The sequence below is a fragment of the Pseudorca crassidens genome, chromosome 4 (assembly GCF_039906515.1).
Source record: "Pseudorca crassidens isolate mPseCra1 chromosome 4, mPseCra1.hap1, whole genome shotgun sequence".
Taxonomy (NCBI): domain Eukaryota; kingdom Metazoa; phylum Chordata; class Mammalia; order Artiodactyla; family Delphinidae; genus Pseudorca; species Pseudorca crassidens.
Window position 1 is genome coordinate 111,932,430 of NC_090299.1, and position 20,589 is coordinate 111,953,018.

At 35.5% G+C, this 20,589-nt stretch overlaps 1 protein-coding gene across 3 annotated transcripts in view; it reads right to left on the reverse strand.

The window, feature by feature from the left end:
* Window positions 1-20,589, reverse strand: part of ANTXR2 (ANTXR cell adhesion molecule 2) — a 163,700-nt gene that overhangs the window by 138,620 nt on the left and 4,491 nt on the right. For all 3 annotated transcript variants that reach the window (XM_067736358.1, XM_067736357.1, XM_067736359.1), the window contains exons 4-7: window positions 6,817-6,898; window positions 6,218-6,325; window positions 6,016-6,084; window positions 5,148-5,228 (exon numbers count right to left, since the gene is read on the reverse strand). In XM_067736358.1, the coding sequence (XP_067592459.1) occupies window positions 5,148-5,228; window positions 6,016-6,084; window positions 6,218-6,325; window positions 6,817-6,898 (340 nt within the window). The remainder of the gene's footprint in view (window positions 1-5,147; window positions 5,229-6,015; window positions 6,085-6,217; window positions 6,326-6,816; window positions 6,899-20,589) is intronic.

The following is a 20,589-nucleotide window of genomic DNA, read 5'->3' on the forward strand; positions in this document are numbered from 1 at the left end:
GAAAAAAAGGAGGGGCTTTTCCACATCACTTTGATTTTTATTCTTTCCCTGTTACTCACTAATCGTGGTTTTGTTTTATTTTTAATGTTCTCTTACACAGCACTGCCTTATGAAACACTGCACTACAAACCACATGGTACTCACAGGTTAGTCTGACCTATCCTAGTTTGAATACAATTTTATTTTCTAATAAAAGTTCTACAATCACCTTTCCAAGAAACCAAATATAATTGTTTAACAATTCTAAGATCTGTGGAAAACAGAATTATATCCTTGTGTTGGTGGGCAAGGGAGAGGAGAAAGAACAAGAGGAGGAAGAATGACTCAATTCTGCAGTTTTCTGATTTGAACATTTCCCTGGATCTCCACTTCCCTCAGTGACATCCCCCACCGGGATTTCTTCCCAGGCCCAATTCACCTTCTCTCCCTGCCCTCCTGCCCAATTCCACTTTGTCCTCTAACACTCTGACCCCTCTGTGAAAACAGCGTTCACTTTCAATGCTTCTAGATACTCATATTATCAGGGTTGGAAGGCCCAGGTTACACTTGACTGCCCTCTCCGTCCTTTTCATCCTATATCCAGTGAGCTCCCAGGTTCTATTAATTTTTTAAAGCTTCCCACATTTACCTTTTTATTTCCAGTTTTCACAGCCATCACAATTTTAACAACAACAACTAGCATTTGCCAGCTAATATTTGCCAGACGCTTCAGAGCCTGGCTCAGAAAGATCAAACAGTTTCATACCTAGAGGTTCAGCCCCACCCTGTTCCTGACATAATTCTGACCAGAGCAGAGAATTTATTAATTGCTTCCCTTGCAGTCCTTGACCTAGTTTTATTGTGAAAGACCCAGAATCCCAGTGCCTGAAATTAGCCCTAAGGAACTATAGGCCATTGGGCCTGTGGTTTCCCCTTAACAAAGTAACATTTCTACTTTGAATCACTAATTAGCACCACAAGTTCCCCCACAAGAACTGTGGCTCTTTTTTCTGAATGGAGGATTCTGAAATTCTACATAGCGTTTGCCATGGGAATTCTGAATCTTCTTTTCCAGTTGTTGGCTGGGTCCTAGACCTATGCCCTGAGAATTCAGAACTAGGGCACAGCCAGATACTTGACTTTGCGCAGCTACACCATCTAGAAATCCTTGTTGTTACGACCCATTTGCTAGATCTGATCCTTGCACATATCAATACCACCCCTCTTTAGATCTAAGTCATTGATCATTTAGAATGTTGGCCATCTCTCTCAGTGGACTACCCTACAGAAGGATCAATAATCCCATCCTACATGGTCCTAGCTTCCAGCCATTCCTAGTTTCCTACCACATGTTTTAAAGTCAGCCCCTCTGAGTTAGATCATTCTTAATCATTATCTAATTTAATTCACAAAACGATTCACTGATATAGATATCATTATCCTCATTTGACTGATGAGAATTGTAAAACTCAGAGAGATTACACTATAGGAGGTACACAAGGTCACATGGCTAGGCAGTGGCAGAGTTGGAACCCACACTCAGGTCTTCGTATTTTCCAATCTCATGTCGTCTTCACTATGTTAGGTTTCCTTTCACCATGTTTCACAAGCACTATTGAAAGAGACATAACACAGCTTTTCATCTTTCAAATCATCCCATACATTACCATAAGCATATTCCACCTAAACTTTCACTGTTATAAATTTCATGCTCTAAATTAATCTTCCATGGTTCCTCGACTACTTATGCAAAAAGAGCCATTTCACCACTCAAACATTTGAGGGTCTCCATAATCTGGATCCAACCTACCTACCAATGTTTATCCCCCACATCATTCCACCATCCAAGCCAAACCCTCCTGTGCCTTAGCCATTCAGCCCAGGCTGTTTCTGAAGTTCTGTGTTCCTTGTTTCTATTTAAATCTACTCCAATTGTCAGAGCACAGTTCAGATCCCACCACAAAAGGCCTCCCATGACTTCATATAAGCAAACTCATTCCACCTCTCTGCCAACGTTACTGTAGCCATATTGGTATTTTAACACAAACTGCATGACAGGATTCCTTTTTATCACATAGGGTGACTCACTGAAATTTCCCTTTTCCAAATTCCCACACTTTGTAATTCTCGCAGGGCGCCACCATATTCCAAACCTCGAATCGTCATTTTCCAGCCTCTTTAGAATAAAGAATTTGTCTTATATAAGTTTGTGTCCCCTCTTCCAAGCTTAATACCATGCCCTAACATAGTAAGAGCTCAATAAATGAGGAAATGAAAGAATACATTATACAACAGGAAAAGGAGGGTAAAAAAGAGGAAAAGGTTTTCACAAGTACCTCCTTGAGATAATGAATTCTAAACCCTCATATATGCTAATTAAGAGTAGAGGTTAAACCAACAGTACAAAAAATGTTATGTACGTATCATGTTTGCTGGGATAGAAATCTAAAAATTTTGAAATGATACATTTCCCTCCAAATTAAAATAGAGCATTAAAATGATTTTCCGAATCAAATAAATTTTAGAAAAGGTATTAAGTTGTTAATATGTTCATAACAAAGGCCTTTTACAGTCCCTTGTTTTGAAGTTATAAAAGTTAGAACTACTACAGTGTTTCTTCTTTTTCCAAAAAACTATAATGAAGAAAGGCTCCAAAATTAAACTCTTATCCTTGCTGATTAAAAAATTGATTCTAAACAAACTATGCCTTAACAAAATGTGATGTCTTTTACAATAAGGGGACCAGACCATCTAGGTCACTGGATTTTAGTGGGCAGGGGAAGGGAGGACAAAGAAAACAAGAAAACCATTTATCACTTTTTCTCAATTAAAGATTAACTTCAGGGAAATTAATGCACTGACAATAAGGCCAGATGTATTTAAGTAACTTCTAGCAGGAAAAATAAATTATCAATCAATTTAGCAAATATTTTGCCTTCAGAGTACCAAACATCTGAAAGATTTAAATTTTCTGATTTCTTCCATTTGCTTAGCTTTGTGTAAATACATTCCACAGTACCATGTTACCCATTAGTTTGGTAAACCATAAAGAACAGAGAGAGATTCTCTTCTCTCAGCTCTTACCCTGAAATACACTATATGTGTTTAAATACCATATGTAATTTTTAAAGATATGATGGTACTTTGTAAATATAAAGGGTAATTCAAATTTGAGGCAGAAGTACAGCTTTTGTCTATTACCAGAGGTGGTACAATCTCTGCCTTGAAGAGAGATAAAGTGCTTGATTTAGTGCCTTAAATTTCTACAAAGTGGGCAGAAATCCCAAGCTATTATCATGTTGATAGAAATCTCAACCATTAGTGAGATCAACTTTGATTGTAATGCTCCATTTGTCTACCTGCCTACTCTCCCAAGTTACTGCTAGGGTTTCCCCAGAGTCTGGCTTCGCTCAGGATCACTTACAACTCCTTTTGTGACAAAATAGCTGCAGTTTAACTATAATGAGATGATAGCTATACCCATCAGCCCCCTCCAGATGAAATTCAAGAGGCTTTGTTCATAATGTGTAGCTAAAATAACGCAAATTTGTCTAAGTTCATGCTAAATCTTTCGACATAACATACTTGAGCTAAAGTCCATCAAGAACTTCAGGCGAGAAACACTGTAGTTCGAAATTCCATTCTAAATTTTTCTTATACAAATTTAAAAAGTGAAATTGAACAAATAAATATAATAAAACAATAACAACTTTATCTCCTCCAGTAGTCAACTACTAATTCTTTGAAGGAGATATTTGTACTCATAACCCACAAAAAGAGAGTTTTCAAAAGCCAGTTAGTCACCTGGAGAATTTTGAATTAATCCTTTTATATAGAGAAAAAAAAATTGCAAAGGGGAAAACCCACAGAGGTCTTTTCTCCTTCCCAGTATAAATATAAAAATAATTACAAATTCCCAAGTACAATAAAATTCTATTTAAAATACAATACACTGATTTGTTTTTTACAGGGTCAAATTATCCTCCCTTTTGCATTGTCAATACATTTTCCTATATTGTAAAACAAATCACAGTTGTAGAGTATGTACCTTGAATCCACCTACAAAAGTATTTATTACTTTTTTACATTGAATTTTTTTCCTGAAACTAAACACATACGTAAACTCCTAAAATAATTGAATCTCTGTTCCATTCTGCACTTATATTTGGCCTGTCCACTAGTCGTACTGATATGTTTTAGAATCAAATTGTATATTTTTCCTGAAAAGATCCATTTATTAAGAGGAAAAAAGCCTACATACTACCAAAAGCAAATTCAATAAATCTCAGTTTCTGAAAAACATGATTTTTAAAAACAAATTTTAAATTCCAGAACCAAATGTCAGAAAAAACCTGAGATTTTTTTTCCTTCAAGAAATACCCAAAGATTAAAGAAAAAGCTTTGGCTTAGAGAATATATTCTAATTCTAGGTTTTTAATTCTAATAATTCTCATACTTCTATTTTAGGATGTTGTTTACCAAAATATCATAAATATTTAATAGCAACTGCTCCTGGTGCTTCTAGCAAAAGGCAGTAAAACGAAACATAAACCTCAGCTGTGAAAGCCCAAGAGTTTTGCTTTGCGTTTCATCACTCCACTTCCCCATACCCTGTTTAGGATGGCGCGGATTCTAATGATCACCAGAGGCAGCTCAACTGAATTCCAAACAGAAATATTATGAGCTCCAGTGAAACTATTAATCATTAAAATGGAAAGAACAACAATCGCAGTCAAATACTCTGCCACCCGTTCGAGTTGCCTGACTGATAGCTAAGAAATACCATATTTGGAGGAGGAAGCAATCACACATTCCAATCCAAATTTTTATTTTACTCTTCTATAAAGCCCATAAAACTTTCAAGATATCAAGACAGTGAGGAACTCCATGCTCAAAGCGTGCTCTGAGACTGCTTATGAAAATCTTAAACTTGAAATCACAAACCCAGGCTCACAGAGCTCAATTTGCAAGAATTAATACCAAATCTCACTTAACAAACAAAATCCAGATCTTTTACAATTTCCCTGCATTTGCAATACCCAACAAACTTCCTTCTTAACTTCTTTCTTCAAGATAATGACCCACTGAACTGTATATCAAGATTACTTCCTATAGTTTAAAATATATCTAAAATTACGAGACTTTCCTGACCCCAGAGAAATACTCACAGAATTAATTATTCCTTTAAGAGCTTGAAATCCACCTTTGACAGGGAAAACTTGTTCCTTAGAATCAGCAATTCTTTCGAGCTTTAGAAAAAGGAGGACATTTTAATTGAGAGGTGGTTGAGACATACAACATTTTATACACTTCATTACATGTCAATTACATTCACCTGAAAAATTACACCAGAGGATTAATTCACTGTCAGGAACTGAAGGTGATGGGACTAGTGTTACTCTAAATGCATCACAAAAAAATAAACTGAGATCAGGCACAGCCCCTTTACACTGGCATCAAGTTTCAATTTCCAAACAGCTCAGAGTTCTACTAGCTGTAAATGTCATGAGACACAGGAGCCTCAGTCACACTCAACCAAATATTTAAATGTAAAATCATTTTGTGAGTGGGAAATAAATTTAATACATAAACCCTCAAAGATTCATGAAAAAAAATTGGTTCTTTAGGGAAAATTATTAAAGATTTCTCCTACACAGACTTCCCAAATCCCTGAACTCCTGAGTTGAGTTTTCAAACTAAAACATTTGAACAAGACTTGTCATGATAATCTTGTCAGTTGAGTTAAAGAAGAGGAGTATGCATATTGTTTTAACCCGACAGCTTTTCCAATCTTAGTTCCTTCAAATGGAATAAATGTTCAAGAAAATTAGAGCTTTGTCTTCAGCTTGCTTAGGTAATGAAGCCTGTCAAATTCAGACATTATTAACCCAGAGCTCAAGACATGGGGCCATTTTTATAGAAAATCTTTAATGACTGATTTGAGTCATAATAAGTCATCAGTGAGAAAAATCTGATAAACTCTCCTTAAGACAGTTATGTGATTTAGATTAAAGGCTGCAGATCTGCTGGACTTACTTGAGCTTGTTCAAAGTCAAGGACACCAACACAATAAACTCTAGCCCCAAGGGACCTGGATATTTTTGCCTGTTGAGAGAATGAGAGAGGGACAGAGAGAGGAAGACAGAGAGGTGAATTATTCAAATGTCAGGCTAATACATGCAGAGACATACAGCAAAGTACACTGGGGTGTAAAGAACAGTTTCAGTTCAATACTCACCTCTTTCTCTGCATATGATGGCACCAGACCATCCAACTTCCCATCTGTCAGAGCAATTATGATACTGGAGGTTTTTAAGCCTCCTGCTTTCTCAATTTGTTCATTTGCCTGAAAATGAAGAATAATTGTCCAACTCATAAGTTAATCTTAACTTTTAACCAGCATGTTCCATCAAGCTGAATTTTAAGTCTGACAAAATCAAAATATTATGAACTGGCTTTTAAAACAGGGTATTTTGTGTTAACTATTTTAATTTGAAATATACATATATTCACATTAGAGAGTAGTTAGTATAGGGTTTAAATGATAATAATTTTAGCCTTGGCTGACTATAACCACAAAGAAAATGTGGTTCTCTGAATATAGCCATAGAGAAAATGGAAAATTCCATAAAAGGCAAAATGCCAACCAAACTTTTCTTATCACCATGGTAAATGTTTTCTATCTGTCTTATCCCTAGAGCAACTAAAAGCATTTTTTTTTAAATTTTAAGATAAACATGTAATGGGGTCTTTGAGTTTTACTAGAGAGTTATAATTTATTTCATTACAGAGTAAGAAAACATTCTCTCCCATACTCATAAATGTAAAAGAACTTACTAGCTTTAGTCCTTCATGGATGTATGTCTCTCCTACGGGACTAACACGTTTTAAATTGTCCAAGCCTTCACTGATTTTGCCTCTGAAAATAATATAATATCAAATTAAACAAAAGAAAAATGAAGAAAGACCATCATAAGCACCTCTCAAAAAGCATGGCAGTTTTGCAACTAAAGTTTCTTTAGTAAGAAGGAAAGGAAAGAACATGGGCTTTGAGGGCAGATAGCTCCTCATACTTTTTGTCATTTTAATGAGTATTTAACAATATCTGTATTGTAACCATAAAAAATAAAAGTACTAACAATGGGAAATGTCTTGAAAAAGCCAGGCATATTCTAGGCATTTTGAGCTGAGAACAGATATCTTCTATCACATTTGTTTTACTAAATGCTGAGGAGTAAACATTTTCCTGCATTCAAAAAAAACAAGGATGGAGTAGGTCAACTTAAGTGAAAAAGTATTTCTGCAGCACTCACCCCACCCCCCTACAAGTCAGAAATCTTCTTGTGTTATCTGCAAATTCCTAAGGCACGTTACTTAACCCTTACTTATGGAAATTAACATTTCCTATATTTGTCTCCCAAAGTCTCATGATCTAGTCACTTCTGTGGCTTCTTCTCACCCATCCAGACACCAGCTCATTCTCTTGAATATTGTAGGTACTTAATACATATTCGATGAACAAATGAAAGAATAAATGATTGGATGAATGAATGGATGGATGATAATGGTTCTTGACAGAGACAATATAAATGAAAAAGAGGAAAAATCATAGAATAATCTTTCTCATCATGACTAATTAGCTGTCTCAATGGAGTATGTATAAACAAAGTATGACTACAATATTAACAGCTATTTTGTGTGTATAAGTAAAAGACTCATTTTTCAGGTTTTTTAAATATAGATTCCAGACACCCCTTTGAAAATAAATCACAAGAATCTTAAGACACAAATACAAGTGTTGCAAAAACAATCCAAAACAAAGTCAAATTTTCTTTTTAAAATTAAAAGATCTGGAGAGATCTGAAAAATATTATTTTCAGAATTTTAGCCTTTAAATAGAAGCAAAAAAAATATCTTTCTAAATAAAAAAGTCATGATATGGTAAACTGAAGTATAATGCTTTAAATAAAACATGAAGAGCATCCACACTCCTGAGGATGATAGATTAAAAAATTAACTGTAAAAAGTATATTATCTGAACATCAAGGAACTTACTGGGGTCACATACAAAATTTTATATACATATATATATTTGTGTGTGTATATACATACATAAGTATATCATACACATATTTGTATGATATGTATACATCATACACTATTAAAACAAATGTCAAAAATAGTAAAAAAAAATTATTCTGTCATCTGCAATGTTGTGTTTCCAATACTTGAAATAAATGAGTCATTCACCAGAGCCACATTCACATTTTTAAAGTAACTTATTGATTCTATTTTAATATTGTAATGAAAATTATTATCAAACAAGTTCTCCATCTCAAGAAATTTCCAGATAACACAAGACAACTTTCAAAGTATAATCCTAATCTTCCTCCTTCCTAATTCAGTCATCTCTACCAACCCATGTTGATTGTCTCTTAATCCTTGGTTTAAAATCTACCTACTCTGAACCTATCTCTAACTTCAATATACTCTTTTTTCTAAGGTGCCGCAAACATATTCGTGTTCAACTTTTACTACATTGAATAATTCTGTTTCTTAAAAACATTCTACTTAAAAATAATTTAATGAATTTAATTTAATTTTTTTACTTCTTAACTAGACTGGAAGTTTACAGTGGACTATCACCATGTCTATTATTTTTAATGTATCCCCTAACTCTGCGCTAACTACTTATTATGATGCCTTTTACAAAGTAAGTGTTCAATAAATTTTTCAATCTACCATAGGAAAAAAATTCATAATTCCACAGATGATGGAGTAAATTACATAATTTATAAACTTGTTTTATCTAAATATTTATGTTTTAATATCTACAGAAACAACTTGAAACTGATTCTGTCTGAATGCAGATAAAAACCAAATATTTGGTACTTCACAAAACTGAGTGGCAGCATGTCCTCAAGCATTAACGTTTGCTGCCAAAAGAGAAATGAAAAAGACAACTGAAATCCAAGTTTACGCAAACAAATTTTGCATGGTGAAAATCACCTTCTCCATTCAGTTCAGATTCAGCTCATCATTACTTCTGAGGACCAGACAACACCAGCAGAAGACTCTAAGCTGAAAGAACTTGACAAATGTGGGATTCAGAGTGTTTGGGAAGGTAGGTCTCTGCTGGCTCATTTCACCGGAGGAAGCAGAGCACCTCTTGCTTTTCTATGTGTACCCATACCTGCCACCATAATATTCTAAGCTGCTCTGAATTGCATCATTACTTTTACAGCTGCAGAGTCATAAGAGGAAAAGTGTTCCTTGCCCATAGCCAATAACATCAACATACATTGAGTCCTGGTCTGTCACTTTCCAGAGTAACTACATAATCTGTCAGCCTCTCCTCCATCAACAAGTGTCACCAAATGGGAAATGGAAACCAAAACAAGATAGGGTCTTTGAAGGATCCCAAGAAACTAAAAATAAGTTCTAAATTTCTCTATTAGTAAATGGTAAACTAAGGGGGAAACAAAATTATGTAGCAGGTGAAAAACACAACTCATCCATCTATACTGTGACTTAAAGAAAACTCTAAGGGAAAGCAAGGGAGAAAATGATAAAAAATAAAAGAAGAAAAAAAATGGGTATGTTAAGGAGATCAGCTCCAATCCAACATCATCTTAGAAGATCAGCTTCACTGAGTCTTATGGCTTCAGGGTTATGTCTTCAGCTACGAGGAACAGCAATATCGAAACTACTTTGGTGTTTGTTGTGAAGCTGTCGTTAAGGGTGCTGCTCAAGACACACAAAGTCCCCTATGAGGTCACACAGCAGAAGTTTCTTTGCCACCCCTGAGTGATCACTATATATTTCCTCCTTTCTGCTAACTACAGCTATGTAAACTGTTTCTTGCCCTATCAGGAACCCCATGATAAATTTCTTACTCATTCAGAAAATTCTGCTAAGCTCATATGGTTATCATATTGCTACACCCTCTTTTCCAAGATCTTAAATTTTCTTTTTATATGTTATTAATTTTCTGCAATGTTATTATATTCTGTGTAGCTTCAAATACTTTTTGGAAAGAGGCAGAATTTAAACAAATAAAATAGGATATGAAACTACTGTTTTGCAGTTGTTGTTTGTTGTTGCTGAACATCAGGGGACTAATCAACTCTCTTCTTGACTTTATAACTATGTTGATTGAAAAGAGAGAATGAGGCAGGGAGTGGGAGGTGGAGACAAAAACACAGTGACTCATTTTTTTAATCTATAAAATTAACACTTTCAGCTCTGTTAGTATCTCTCAAGTCTCTCTGCTGAGTAGGGAAAAGAAGAGATAAAAGGGAAGAGGCAGGACAAGAAGACAAGAGAAGGGAAGGGAAGGAAACCACAACTGCCATGCACTGTGCCACATCAAGGGCTTTTCTCCATCCATAGAACACTTGGGACTGCGGAAGGTGTGCATGATGTCATAACTAAAATAAAGATGTATTTTATAAATAGTGGCATAATAAAATGGTTGGCAGAAAATTCTGACTTGCCCAACTAGCACAATTAAGGCATAATTTTAAGTACCTTCTACTTGTGACTAAAGATATACATTTATAAATATATCTGTATATTTAACCTGAACTTTTAAATGAGCATCATCTTAACTTTCCAGATTTTAAAGCTCTTTCCAGGTTTCAGTCAATCAGTCTACACACATTTGCTGAGCACCTACCACATGTGAATGCTGTGATCCTACACGGTGATATGAGAATGACTCATGCTTAGTCCACAGCTACCTTTACACCCATCTCTACAGATGTAGTGTCGTTCTCCCTCGAGCTGGATGCTGGGATCATCTGAAGGGCTTTTAAAAAAAATCTCTTCTGGACTCTAATGGAAGAAATTCTAATCCACTTGGTGTGTGCTGGGGTCAGGGTATTTTTTGGAAATTCCCCATAGTATTCTAATGTGCAGCCAGAATTAGGAACCTCTGATCTAATCTAATTTTAAAACCTTTCCATTTTGTTGGAATGCTCTTTTCCTTATCTATTTTTCCAGTCAGTTCTTCAATCAAAGGAGTTTTGGGGTAACTAGGATAATCTTTTAAACTGTAAAATACAATTTCTGGAATCATATGGTTTATAGCCAGAGAGAACATGGATTATTTCCAAGCCCAATCTCATTTCCTCATCTATAAGATAAGGATGAAAATACCCACGCCATGGGGTCATTGTGATGATTAAACAGCACATAATAAGTACTGAGTTAGCTGCAGCTACTATGGTCATTATTGTTGATATTCATCACTCCCCTGTTAGTAGGATTTTGTTCACTCAGTTTACTTTCTTCTTGATTCCAAGGTGAGCAAGCTCAGTAAACTGAGGGTTGAAAATATTTGATATAGATCCAGAGAGGAGGAGGGGAAAGGAAAAGAGAAAAGAGGGAAGAAAGTGTTATACTGAAGTTTTAATAAGGAGAAGGTCTTAGAAAGGAATTACATGGAAAGCTACAGAATGAGATGGGAAGACTCAGGGATTGGAGTAAATCCGAGATGAACTGAAACTTTGGTTCTGCAACAAATAAACCGTGTAACCATCTGCACTTATTTAACTTCCTGGAGTTCACTTTCCATATCCATAAAATGTAAATAAGAATGGCTGTCCCAATGGATTTTTCATTCACTCATTCCATAGAGATTTATTAGATGCCTACTATCATGTTTATAATATAATGTTATTTGGCAGCTTTGAGCATTCAGAAAGTAGTGGGCACCTGTACAGAAGGACTGTTAGAGGAGATAGACAGGAGAAAGGAAGTGAATAGTACCCAAAACAAACCCTCTTCATTACAGTTTGTCCTCTGCACTGCTATGTTGCTCTTCTATAAATGGTGGCAGGCTGGATTTGAGGCAACAGATGGCACAATAGATAAGACTCCAGGCTCTGGAGCCAGAGAGCTCCAGCCAATTATCTAACCTTTGCATCCTTCAGTTGTTTCATGTTAAGCAAAGTTAACACCAACACTAACTCCACAGGGCTACTGTGAAAATCAAAGGAGTTAATGCATATAAAGTGTCTGGTACAAAGTGAGTGTCACATAGATATTAGTTATTGTTCTTTTAACACATAACGTGTCAGGGACTGAGCAAGGTCATCTGCCAGCTCACCCTCAGTTCTTTCATTACATATCAAACCATGAACACAACCCACAGGTCAAGCATGGGGCCTTGGCCACCTTAATTCCCAGCTCTAACACTTACTAGCCTTAGTAACTTTGTGACTTTGGTAAGTTAAGTACCTTCTCTGGGCGTGCATTTCTCCCATCTGAAAATGGGGATATTGATAGTACTTATGTAGTGGAGTTGTTATAAAAATTAAAGAGACTATTACATGTAAATAGTTGGTACACTGAATGGCACCTAGGTGTTCAATAATCAATACCAACTGTCTATATCAATTCACGGTACCCCTGTCTCTTACCCATAGAAGGGAATGTAAGTAGGAATTATCGGCTTTGTTTGTCATAGTTGGGAGCCTCATTTGAGAACTTCCCTCACTAGCCCCTCATAAAACACATAGAATTTTTAAACTTTATATTAAGTTAGACAAACTCCAAATCATATGCACAAGTATTCAGTATTGCTCTTGAACAGTTGAGAACCAACAATCCTAAAATGTATTCCTTTTATAGCACAATTTTAAAATATTTTATGAAAATTGTCATTTCTAATGAATAAAACTTCAATTCTCACATTTTTACATATTAATTCTTAAGACTTTGAGAGTTTGAATTTAATAATACTCTTCAAAATCACAAAGGTAAAAGGAAATGTGCCCATCTATTCTAAACTAACTCAAGAAGGAAATAATGTTAATATTAAAATAATAAAAACAAAAGAGAAAGTATTAATGTTACTAATAAACAGTTTTAATTTATATAAAAGAATAAGAGAAATGAGAGTGAGAGGTTAATAATAAAAGTAAATAAAATCTGTCAGTCAAAATTTGCTGACATAGGTTATGGGTTACACCAAAATCTAAAGACCAGTGCCAAAATTACCAATCTACTTTGTTATTTTGGTTACACACAAGGTTTATTATATTTTTCTCCAAGCTGGCTTGTTTATTTCTGAAAGAGATTCATCTTTGGAATTTCATTATTACTTTCCTGATAAACTATGGTAGATAATTTCCAAATATGACCTCCATCAATTCCTTCCCATTCTATATGTGCCCACTCTCCCATCAAGAGATGGAATTTATCCCCCATCCCTTTGAATCTGGCCCATCCCTGTTACTGCTTGGCAATAGAACAATGATATTCTTAGACAGCTGAGTCCAACCCTTAAGAGAACTAGAGACTTTGCTTCCTTCATCTTATAATACTTGCTCTTGGAATGCTCTTTCAGAACCCAGTTATCATGCTGTGAGAAGTCCATGCCACATGCAGAGGTCACATGGAGGAGAACCAAGTTATTCCAGCTCTAGGTGTGCTTCAGAATCAACAACCACCCTCTATGACTATAGCACACCAGATAACATCATATGGGACAGAGAAACCTTCCATTTGAGCCATCAACTCACAGAATTGTGAGAGATAACAAAATTGTTGTTTAAGCCACTAAGTTTTGGGGTGCTTTTCTATGATTACTGTGCCAACTCCAGGCCTAAGCCTTAATAAGGCATGGGAGTTTCCTTTTTGTACCCTTGGTAGTTAGCTGCCATATAAAAACTTTAACTATCCTGAGACCACCATGCAGAGGAGGAAACCCAACCTAGCCATGTGCAGAAGCCACATGGAGGAGAATGGAGACTCCAGTCCACAGTCCTGGCTGAGCTCCTAGACAACAGCCAGCACCAGCACCAACTTGCGAGCCACCTGGGTGAGGTCATTTCAACTCTTCTAGCCATTCCAGCTTCCCAGCTGACAACATGTGAAGCATGAGAACTGCACATTCAATGCACAATATCATGAGAAACAATAAATTGTATTTATACCACTAATTTTAGGGTGGTTTATTATGCAGTAATAGATAACCAAAATATAAATTGTGACTAAGGTAAAAGATAAATGACCTTGAGAAGACTGACAGTAAAGACTGGAGGAGCAGTGAGCAAATTGTTATTGGAGGCTCAGTTTCATGTTCATGTCTGCTGCATTCCATTGGTTAAATTTAGTAAGCCATAGGCCCAACCCAGATTTTTTAAATTATATATTTAAATAAAAAATACTTATATACAAATATATTCTATATATTATACATATTACATGTATAATCATGTATACACGTGTATGCATATATGTTGTATGTATTCTGTGTTTCATTGGAGGTCACAGAAGAGCAATCTATCACAAAAGCTAAAAGCTTCATGCAGCTACGCTATCAAATGCCAATTTAGATAACTGCATAATCATAAATGCTATAGGTATTTATATCATAGGTCAATTCTGTTCTTTATCCTCAAGAGAATATTAGCCAGAGATATTAGTCCTTGAAATGAACAAAACTGCAAACAAAATGTAGGAATACACCAGAATTTTATAATTAGTCAGTTACATAACATAATTAAATTTCTCTTGGAAGGTAAAACTTAGTTGATTGAGTAAAATATGAAACATAACAATGTTCTCAAGATGTTACTCATGTCTATAGAAATGATTTAGAATCCGCTTAGCATTGTACTTTACCTGAGCTATTACGTATAAAGCATTTAGCAAAATGTCTGATACATAGTAAGTGCTCAATGAACTTTATCTACTACTTTTGTCTCCTTCCATTAATAAACCACAATATTAATCAGTCTGACAAAATTAGAAAAATTACATGTGGGAAAATTTGTTCATTCATTCAAATACTATACCCATCCTAGCTATCTATTTAATTGCGTCATTATATACTGCTATACAACGTATGTAGGAAGGACAAATTGCCAAAAAAAAAAAAAAAATTATTCCCTACTAGCTCCTCAACTTAAAATTTTTTTAAAGTTTTCAAAAGAGTAAAAGATGATTTTTCCAGACACAAACATTTCTAATACATCCCAAGTTACATCTTAGTAACTTGTACTTTATATAAAAACTTGCTTATTCTTTATTTAACATGTCACTCTAAAGCCAATATATGTCAAGGTCTCTGTGGTCCAGATTCCAGACCAATGAATCCAAGGTAAAGTCCTAGATTCAAAAATATCTGCTTAAAAAATGCCCCACACAATCTGGGTTCGTGAAAATTTTTTCTCCAATTTAGTCTACGCTTACCAAAGTGTGGTACACAGATCACATCTAAAGTTCACATCTGCTGTATCTTGAATGCTTACACTCCATGTCCCCATTCAATGCCTTGCTGGGCCACGAGAAACCAACCTCTGCATTTTACCACCTCAGTGTGCCAGGTCTGTCTTCCAGGCACAAGCAACAATGTATTTAATTTTCTAGAACACACTCATTAAGCAGATATGGGACTTCACTGAAAGTAACTGTTCACATATGCACAACCAGAATCCAAGATGCTGCCATGCCCAGACCTCTCAGGATTACCAAACGTGTGGCCAAAACTGACTTTTCTAAACAGGAATAATTAGTTCCCTAATAGAATCAAAACAAAAACAATAGAGTCACTTCCTCTCACTGAGTCACTGGTTTGTAAGAGAACAGAATACACTTAGAGGATGAATATGTCTTTGAATTATGACAATTCTGACTAATTGTGAAAAATGGAGAAGGGGGGAACAGAGAGAGTCTGAGGCAGTGCAGTGGTTAGGTAGTCACGCTCACGAGCCACACCCAGGTGTGAATTCTGGCTCTGACTCCTTAGCTGTGTCACTTTGAGCAAAGTCACTTGACTTCTCCAAACTTCTGCCAGAATCATGACACATGATGGTGATGGTGCGGTACAATGATAACCTCCAAATCCCATTTCAACCTCAGTCTCCTTTCCAACCAGTCATCAATTAGGCCTTCTCATGCATTGCATGCATTTTATCACCCCAACATTTCTATATGGTAGGAATGATTAGCTCCTTTTAGCAGACAAGCGAATTGGGCAGCAAGAGGTGAAATAACTTGTCCAAAGTCACACAGCTAGTATACAACTCCTATGTCTTTCTGACCCAAAGTCCAATCCTGGTGTTTTCATTTTAACAAGGAGCCTTCAGGATCCTCCAAGTTAACAGCTGAATATGCTCTATTCCTAATGCTTACTCTTTCCAACCCTTGAGTTCCATTTTGATTCCAAAATAGCTGTCTCTGGCTACAGAAGTCAATAACATTTATTTTTAATTTAAATATTTGTTTAATAATAGTATTACATTGTCATTGAAATAAAATTGAATAACCTAGATGTATGGAAATTAAAAACATGAAGGCTCTCCCCACCCTGAATCTCACTGCTAAGACAACATTGTTGTTAGCAACTTGTTGCTCAACTTCCAGACTTTTTTCCATGCATTCATTATTATACACACACACACACCATAAAAACAGGTAAATTTTTGGTTTGTTTTGATTTATCATCTTTAACAGAGTATTCTGCAACTTGCTTTTCTCAATTAGTATATCTTAGATATATTTTCATGGTGATGTATATGGATTTTTCCAATTCTTTGAATGACTATATAGTATCCCATTCTATATCTAAATTTATTATAGTATCATCAATTGACGAGCATTTAGATTTACTACAATTTTCACTATAATGAACAATGCTGCAGTATTTAATTTTGCACATACCTATCTTTGCACACTGGTGCTAGTATTTCAGTAGGGTATAGTTCTAAAAAGTAGAATTGCTGATAACAGACTTCTAAACTTTTACAGATACTGACAAATTTCACTGCAAAATGAATGAACCAATTTATAAATTATCAACTCTTATAAAAGACTATTTTATCACAAGTAAATTTTTAATTCAGATTTAAAGGAATTAGAAGAAATCCTTTCAAATAATAGAAATGTGTATATTATTTAAATTTTCATATAAATTTAATCAAACGACTTCTCTTTAATTTCCCACAAGTTTGCCTAAGGAAAATTTTTTCCTAAGTAATTGATTATTATTCTCAGGTCAAACAATTATACGACTTTTTCAATTTGGGGACAATTATATCAAAAAGAGAGTTGGAAATGTTTGTAACTGATCTATAACAATAAAAATGAGAAAATTAGCAAATATAAGTCATCATTTATCACCTCTCAAGGAGAGAAAATATATGATAGCAGTTAATAACTCAGGTTCTAGAGTCAGACCAACTCAATCATTCATTCAACAAATATTTACAAGCATCTACTATGGGCCAAGCCCTGTTCTAGGTGTTAGATATATGAGTGAAGGTAAACAAGACAAAGAGGAGCCCTCTGCTCTCATGCAGTTTACATTAGGGTTATGGAGATAAAATAAATTGATTAACAGAACAATTTCAAAAAGTGATAACTAAATAGAGTATTGTGAGACATTACCAGGGAGGTGAGGCAGGATTTCTTTACACCTGATGGTGAGGAAAGGCTTCTCAAAGGAGGTGATGCGTGGGATGAGGCCTCAATAACAAGCATGAGCTGGTCAGGGGATGATCTGGGGCAGACAAAGAGCAAAACTGCTAGTGCAGAGAGAAGGTTGATCTGTTCAGGGAATGGAAAGAGGGCCAGTATACAAAGCTATGGCATACAATGTTGTAGGAAAGGTTTGGGTGAGCAAGCAGGTAGGGCTTTTAGGCCATTGGGAAATGTGTGCTTTCTATCCTAAGCCGTTAGATTGTCTTAAGCACAAGAGGGGCATGATCTACTTTACACTTTAAGAGAGCATTCTGGCTAATATACTGCCCACCACTGATTAATTGTGTGTTTTGGACAAGTTACATTACCTTTCTCAGCTTCAGTTTCCTCATTTATAAAGTTGAGATAACAGTATCTGTTACATGGAGTTGATATAAGGGTTAAGTGAAGTAATGAATGGAAAGCATTTTGCACAATATCTAGCACATAATAATTGTTCACTAAATGTTTTCGATTAACTCACTTTTACATCATTAAGATTACATTAAGCAGAACTAAGCATAATTCACTACCCCCAACACAATAGCTAAGAATATCCTTTAAAATTAGTCCTGATTCAAATTCTCTAATATTGAGAGGTTGGATATTTCCATATTGAATCAACAGTCAGCACTTTCCTCTTACCTGATCCTATAATACAGCCCTGAGCTATATGTGTTTGTGTATGTGTTTGTGTACACAAACAGCCCCCTACTGTCACATAGATTATTCATCCTTGTGTTACCTCCAGAGTCTACAATGCTCAATACATCATATACAGATAGGGCAGGCAAAGCAGGTAGGTAGGTAGGTAGATGGATGGACTAACAGATATATGGAAGATAAAAATCATGGGGGCAAAAGAAAAAAAGAGAGTGTTTCAAATTGAATTATTCAAAATAATAATATTTTTAAATCATGAGTATATAAAATGCATAACTGATCATTTCTTGCCATGTGTATTATTCTATTCATGCATTTACATAGTACCGAATTCATGCTGAAACCCTAACAGAAGACACAGCCCTACTGTAAGGACTTACTGTCTTCCAATCTTGCTTCATCTCTACTGAAAATATTTAGCAACACTCTGAGAAACATGAAAGAGGTACTTCTCATATTTACCAAGGTACTGACAAATTATAAGTAATAGAACCAAAATTGTGAAACCTGCTATATTTGACCTTTGCATTTTCCATGCACTCAGATCTCTTAGTGTGACATCGAGAAAGTTTATACATAGAATTCCCCTTTCTAGGCTCTTGAAACAAGGATCCCCAATAGTTGTGGAAACATCTGTTCAGTGATCTTGCATCTAAATATGTGAATGGTTTCTACACACTTAAAATTGTATAATGGATGAAAAGTGACATTATATCCAAATATAGAGGACCATAGAAATTTGAAAAGTCATTGATTTAATTAAATAAAATTAGTAAAAGAAAAACTAGGTTTAGAAAATAATCCTTTAGGGCAGACTGTTCTGTGGTATACAAAAAACTTTTCTATGCATTGTCTTATTTTTGATCCTCACAAATCTCTTAAGAAAACATGGTAGATTATGTCTGCAGTTTATAAACATAAAAACTAACACATTGAGTAGATGATTTACCCCAAGTCTCTAATCAGTAAGTAGCAAAACTGGAGCTCTAACCCAGGCCTTCTCAGTGTACATTCTGCCACCCCAAAGTAATGCAACGTGCCAAATCGTGCAATTTGTTAAAACTGAACTTATTTCTATTTAAAAAGAACCAGAGGAGCCAACTATATTGGGGAAAAAAAAAAGTGCAAGTAGCATTATTAAAATTCCTCCTGGAATTTTATTATAAATCCTTTCAAGCAGGATAATAATCCCTTTATATAAGCATAATTCCTCCTGATCATTAAAATACTACATACTCCCTAGTTGCAGATAATAATAATAGCAACATAAGAGCCCTCATCTCTTGAATACACATATGCCAGACTCTCTCCTACATTCTCCACATTCATTGACTTTAATTCTTACAGCAATCTTATGAAGTAGGTATTATTATTATCACCACCACCATCACCATCATTATATAAATGGAAAAAACTGAGGCATAAAGAGGTTAAGTAACTTGTCCATGACCATTTGGCAAGTAAATGGGTTCAGCAAATTTTAGGTGCAACATTACGCTGCCTTTTGAAATAGAAGCTTCTTTATCCCATTCTAACCTCTCCCCTATCAGATTCAACCAATGATAAGGGAAGAATCTCTAGTTGAGATGAACATGATTTAAGCCCTTTCCATGCATGTTTATGCAATACCAATCTTGCCGACCTGTGACTGTACTTTATCAAAGTGCTGAAGGATTCACATGTAAAGTACCTAACAGAGAACCTGGCACAATGTATGCAGCTGACAATTACTGAGAGTCTACTGTGTGTCTGGCATTATTCTAAATCCTTTTCTCTATACATACTCCATAAATGTTAACTTGTTTCTTTTTTTGTCCTAATGGATAGGCTGAATCAAAAGTTGTTTCTTTGGAAATTAAGCTGGGCAATAGAGGAAACTTCTTTTCATGAAGGCAAGGACTGTTATATCAATGGTATAAAAAGCTATTGTATATGGGTTGTTAGGGACTACTGTTGCTCTGGCCCTTGATGAGACCCAGATGCACATAAAAAAGTATGAGAGGAAATATAAATGAGGAGACTGAGGTCATAAGATGGACTCCCCACCTACAGAGAGATTTCCTCTCCAGGAAAAGTAAAACTTAAAGCACAAAGAAATTAGAAGTTTGATTGATTTTCCAAATCAATTATGTGAATTTTAAATGTTATCTCCCTGAGTTCCTTTAAATATTATGCTTTCTCGACACTTTTTTTTTTTTGCGGTATGCAGGCCTCTCACTGTTGTGGCCTCTCCCGTTGCAGAGCACAGGCTCCGGACGCGCAGGCTCAGCGGCCATGGCTCACGGGCCCAGCCGCTCCGCGGCATGTGGGATCTTCCCGGACCGGGTCACGAACCCGTGTCCCCTGCATCGGTAGGCAGACTCTCAACCACTGCACCACCAGGGAAGCCCTCTTGACATTTTTAAAGGAAAAAAAAAAAAAAAACTTTAAAGACAAAACTTTTCAGAAATCCACATATGTGAAAAAAGATACAAC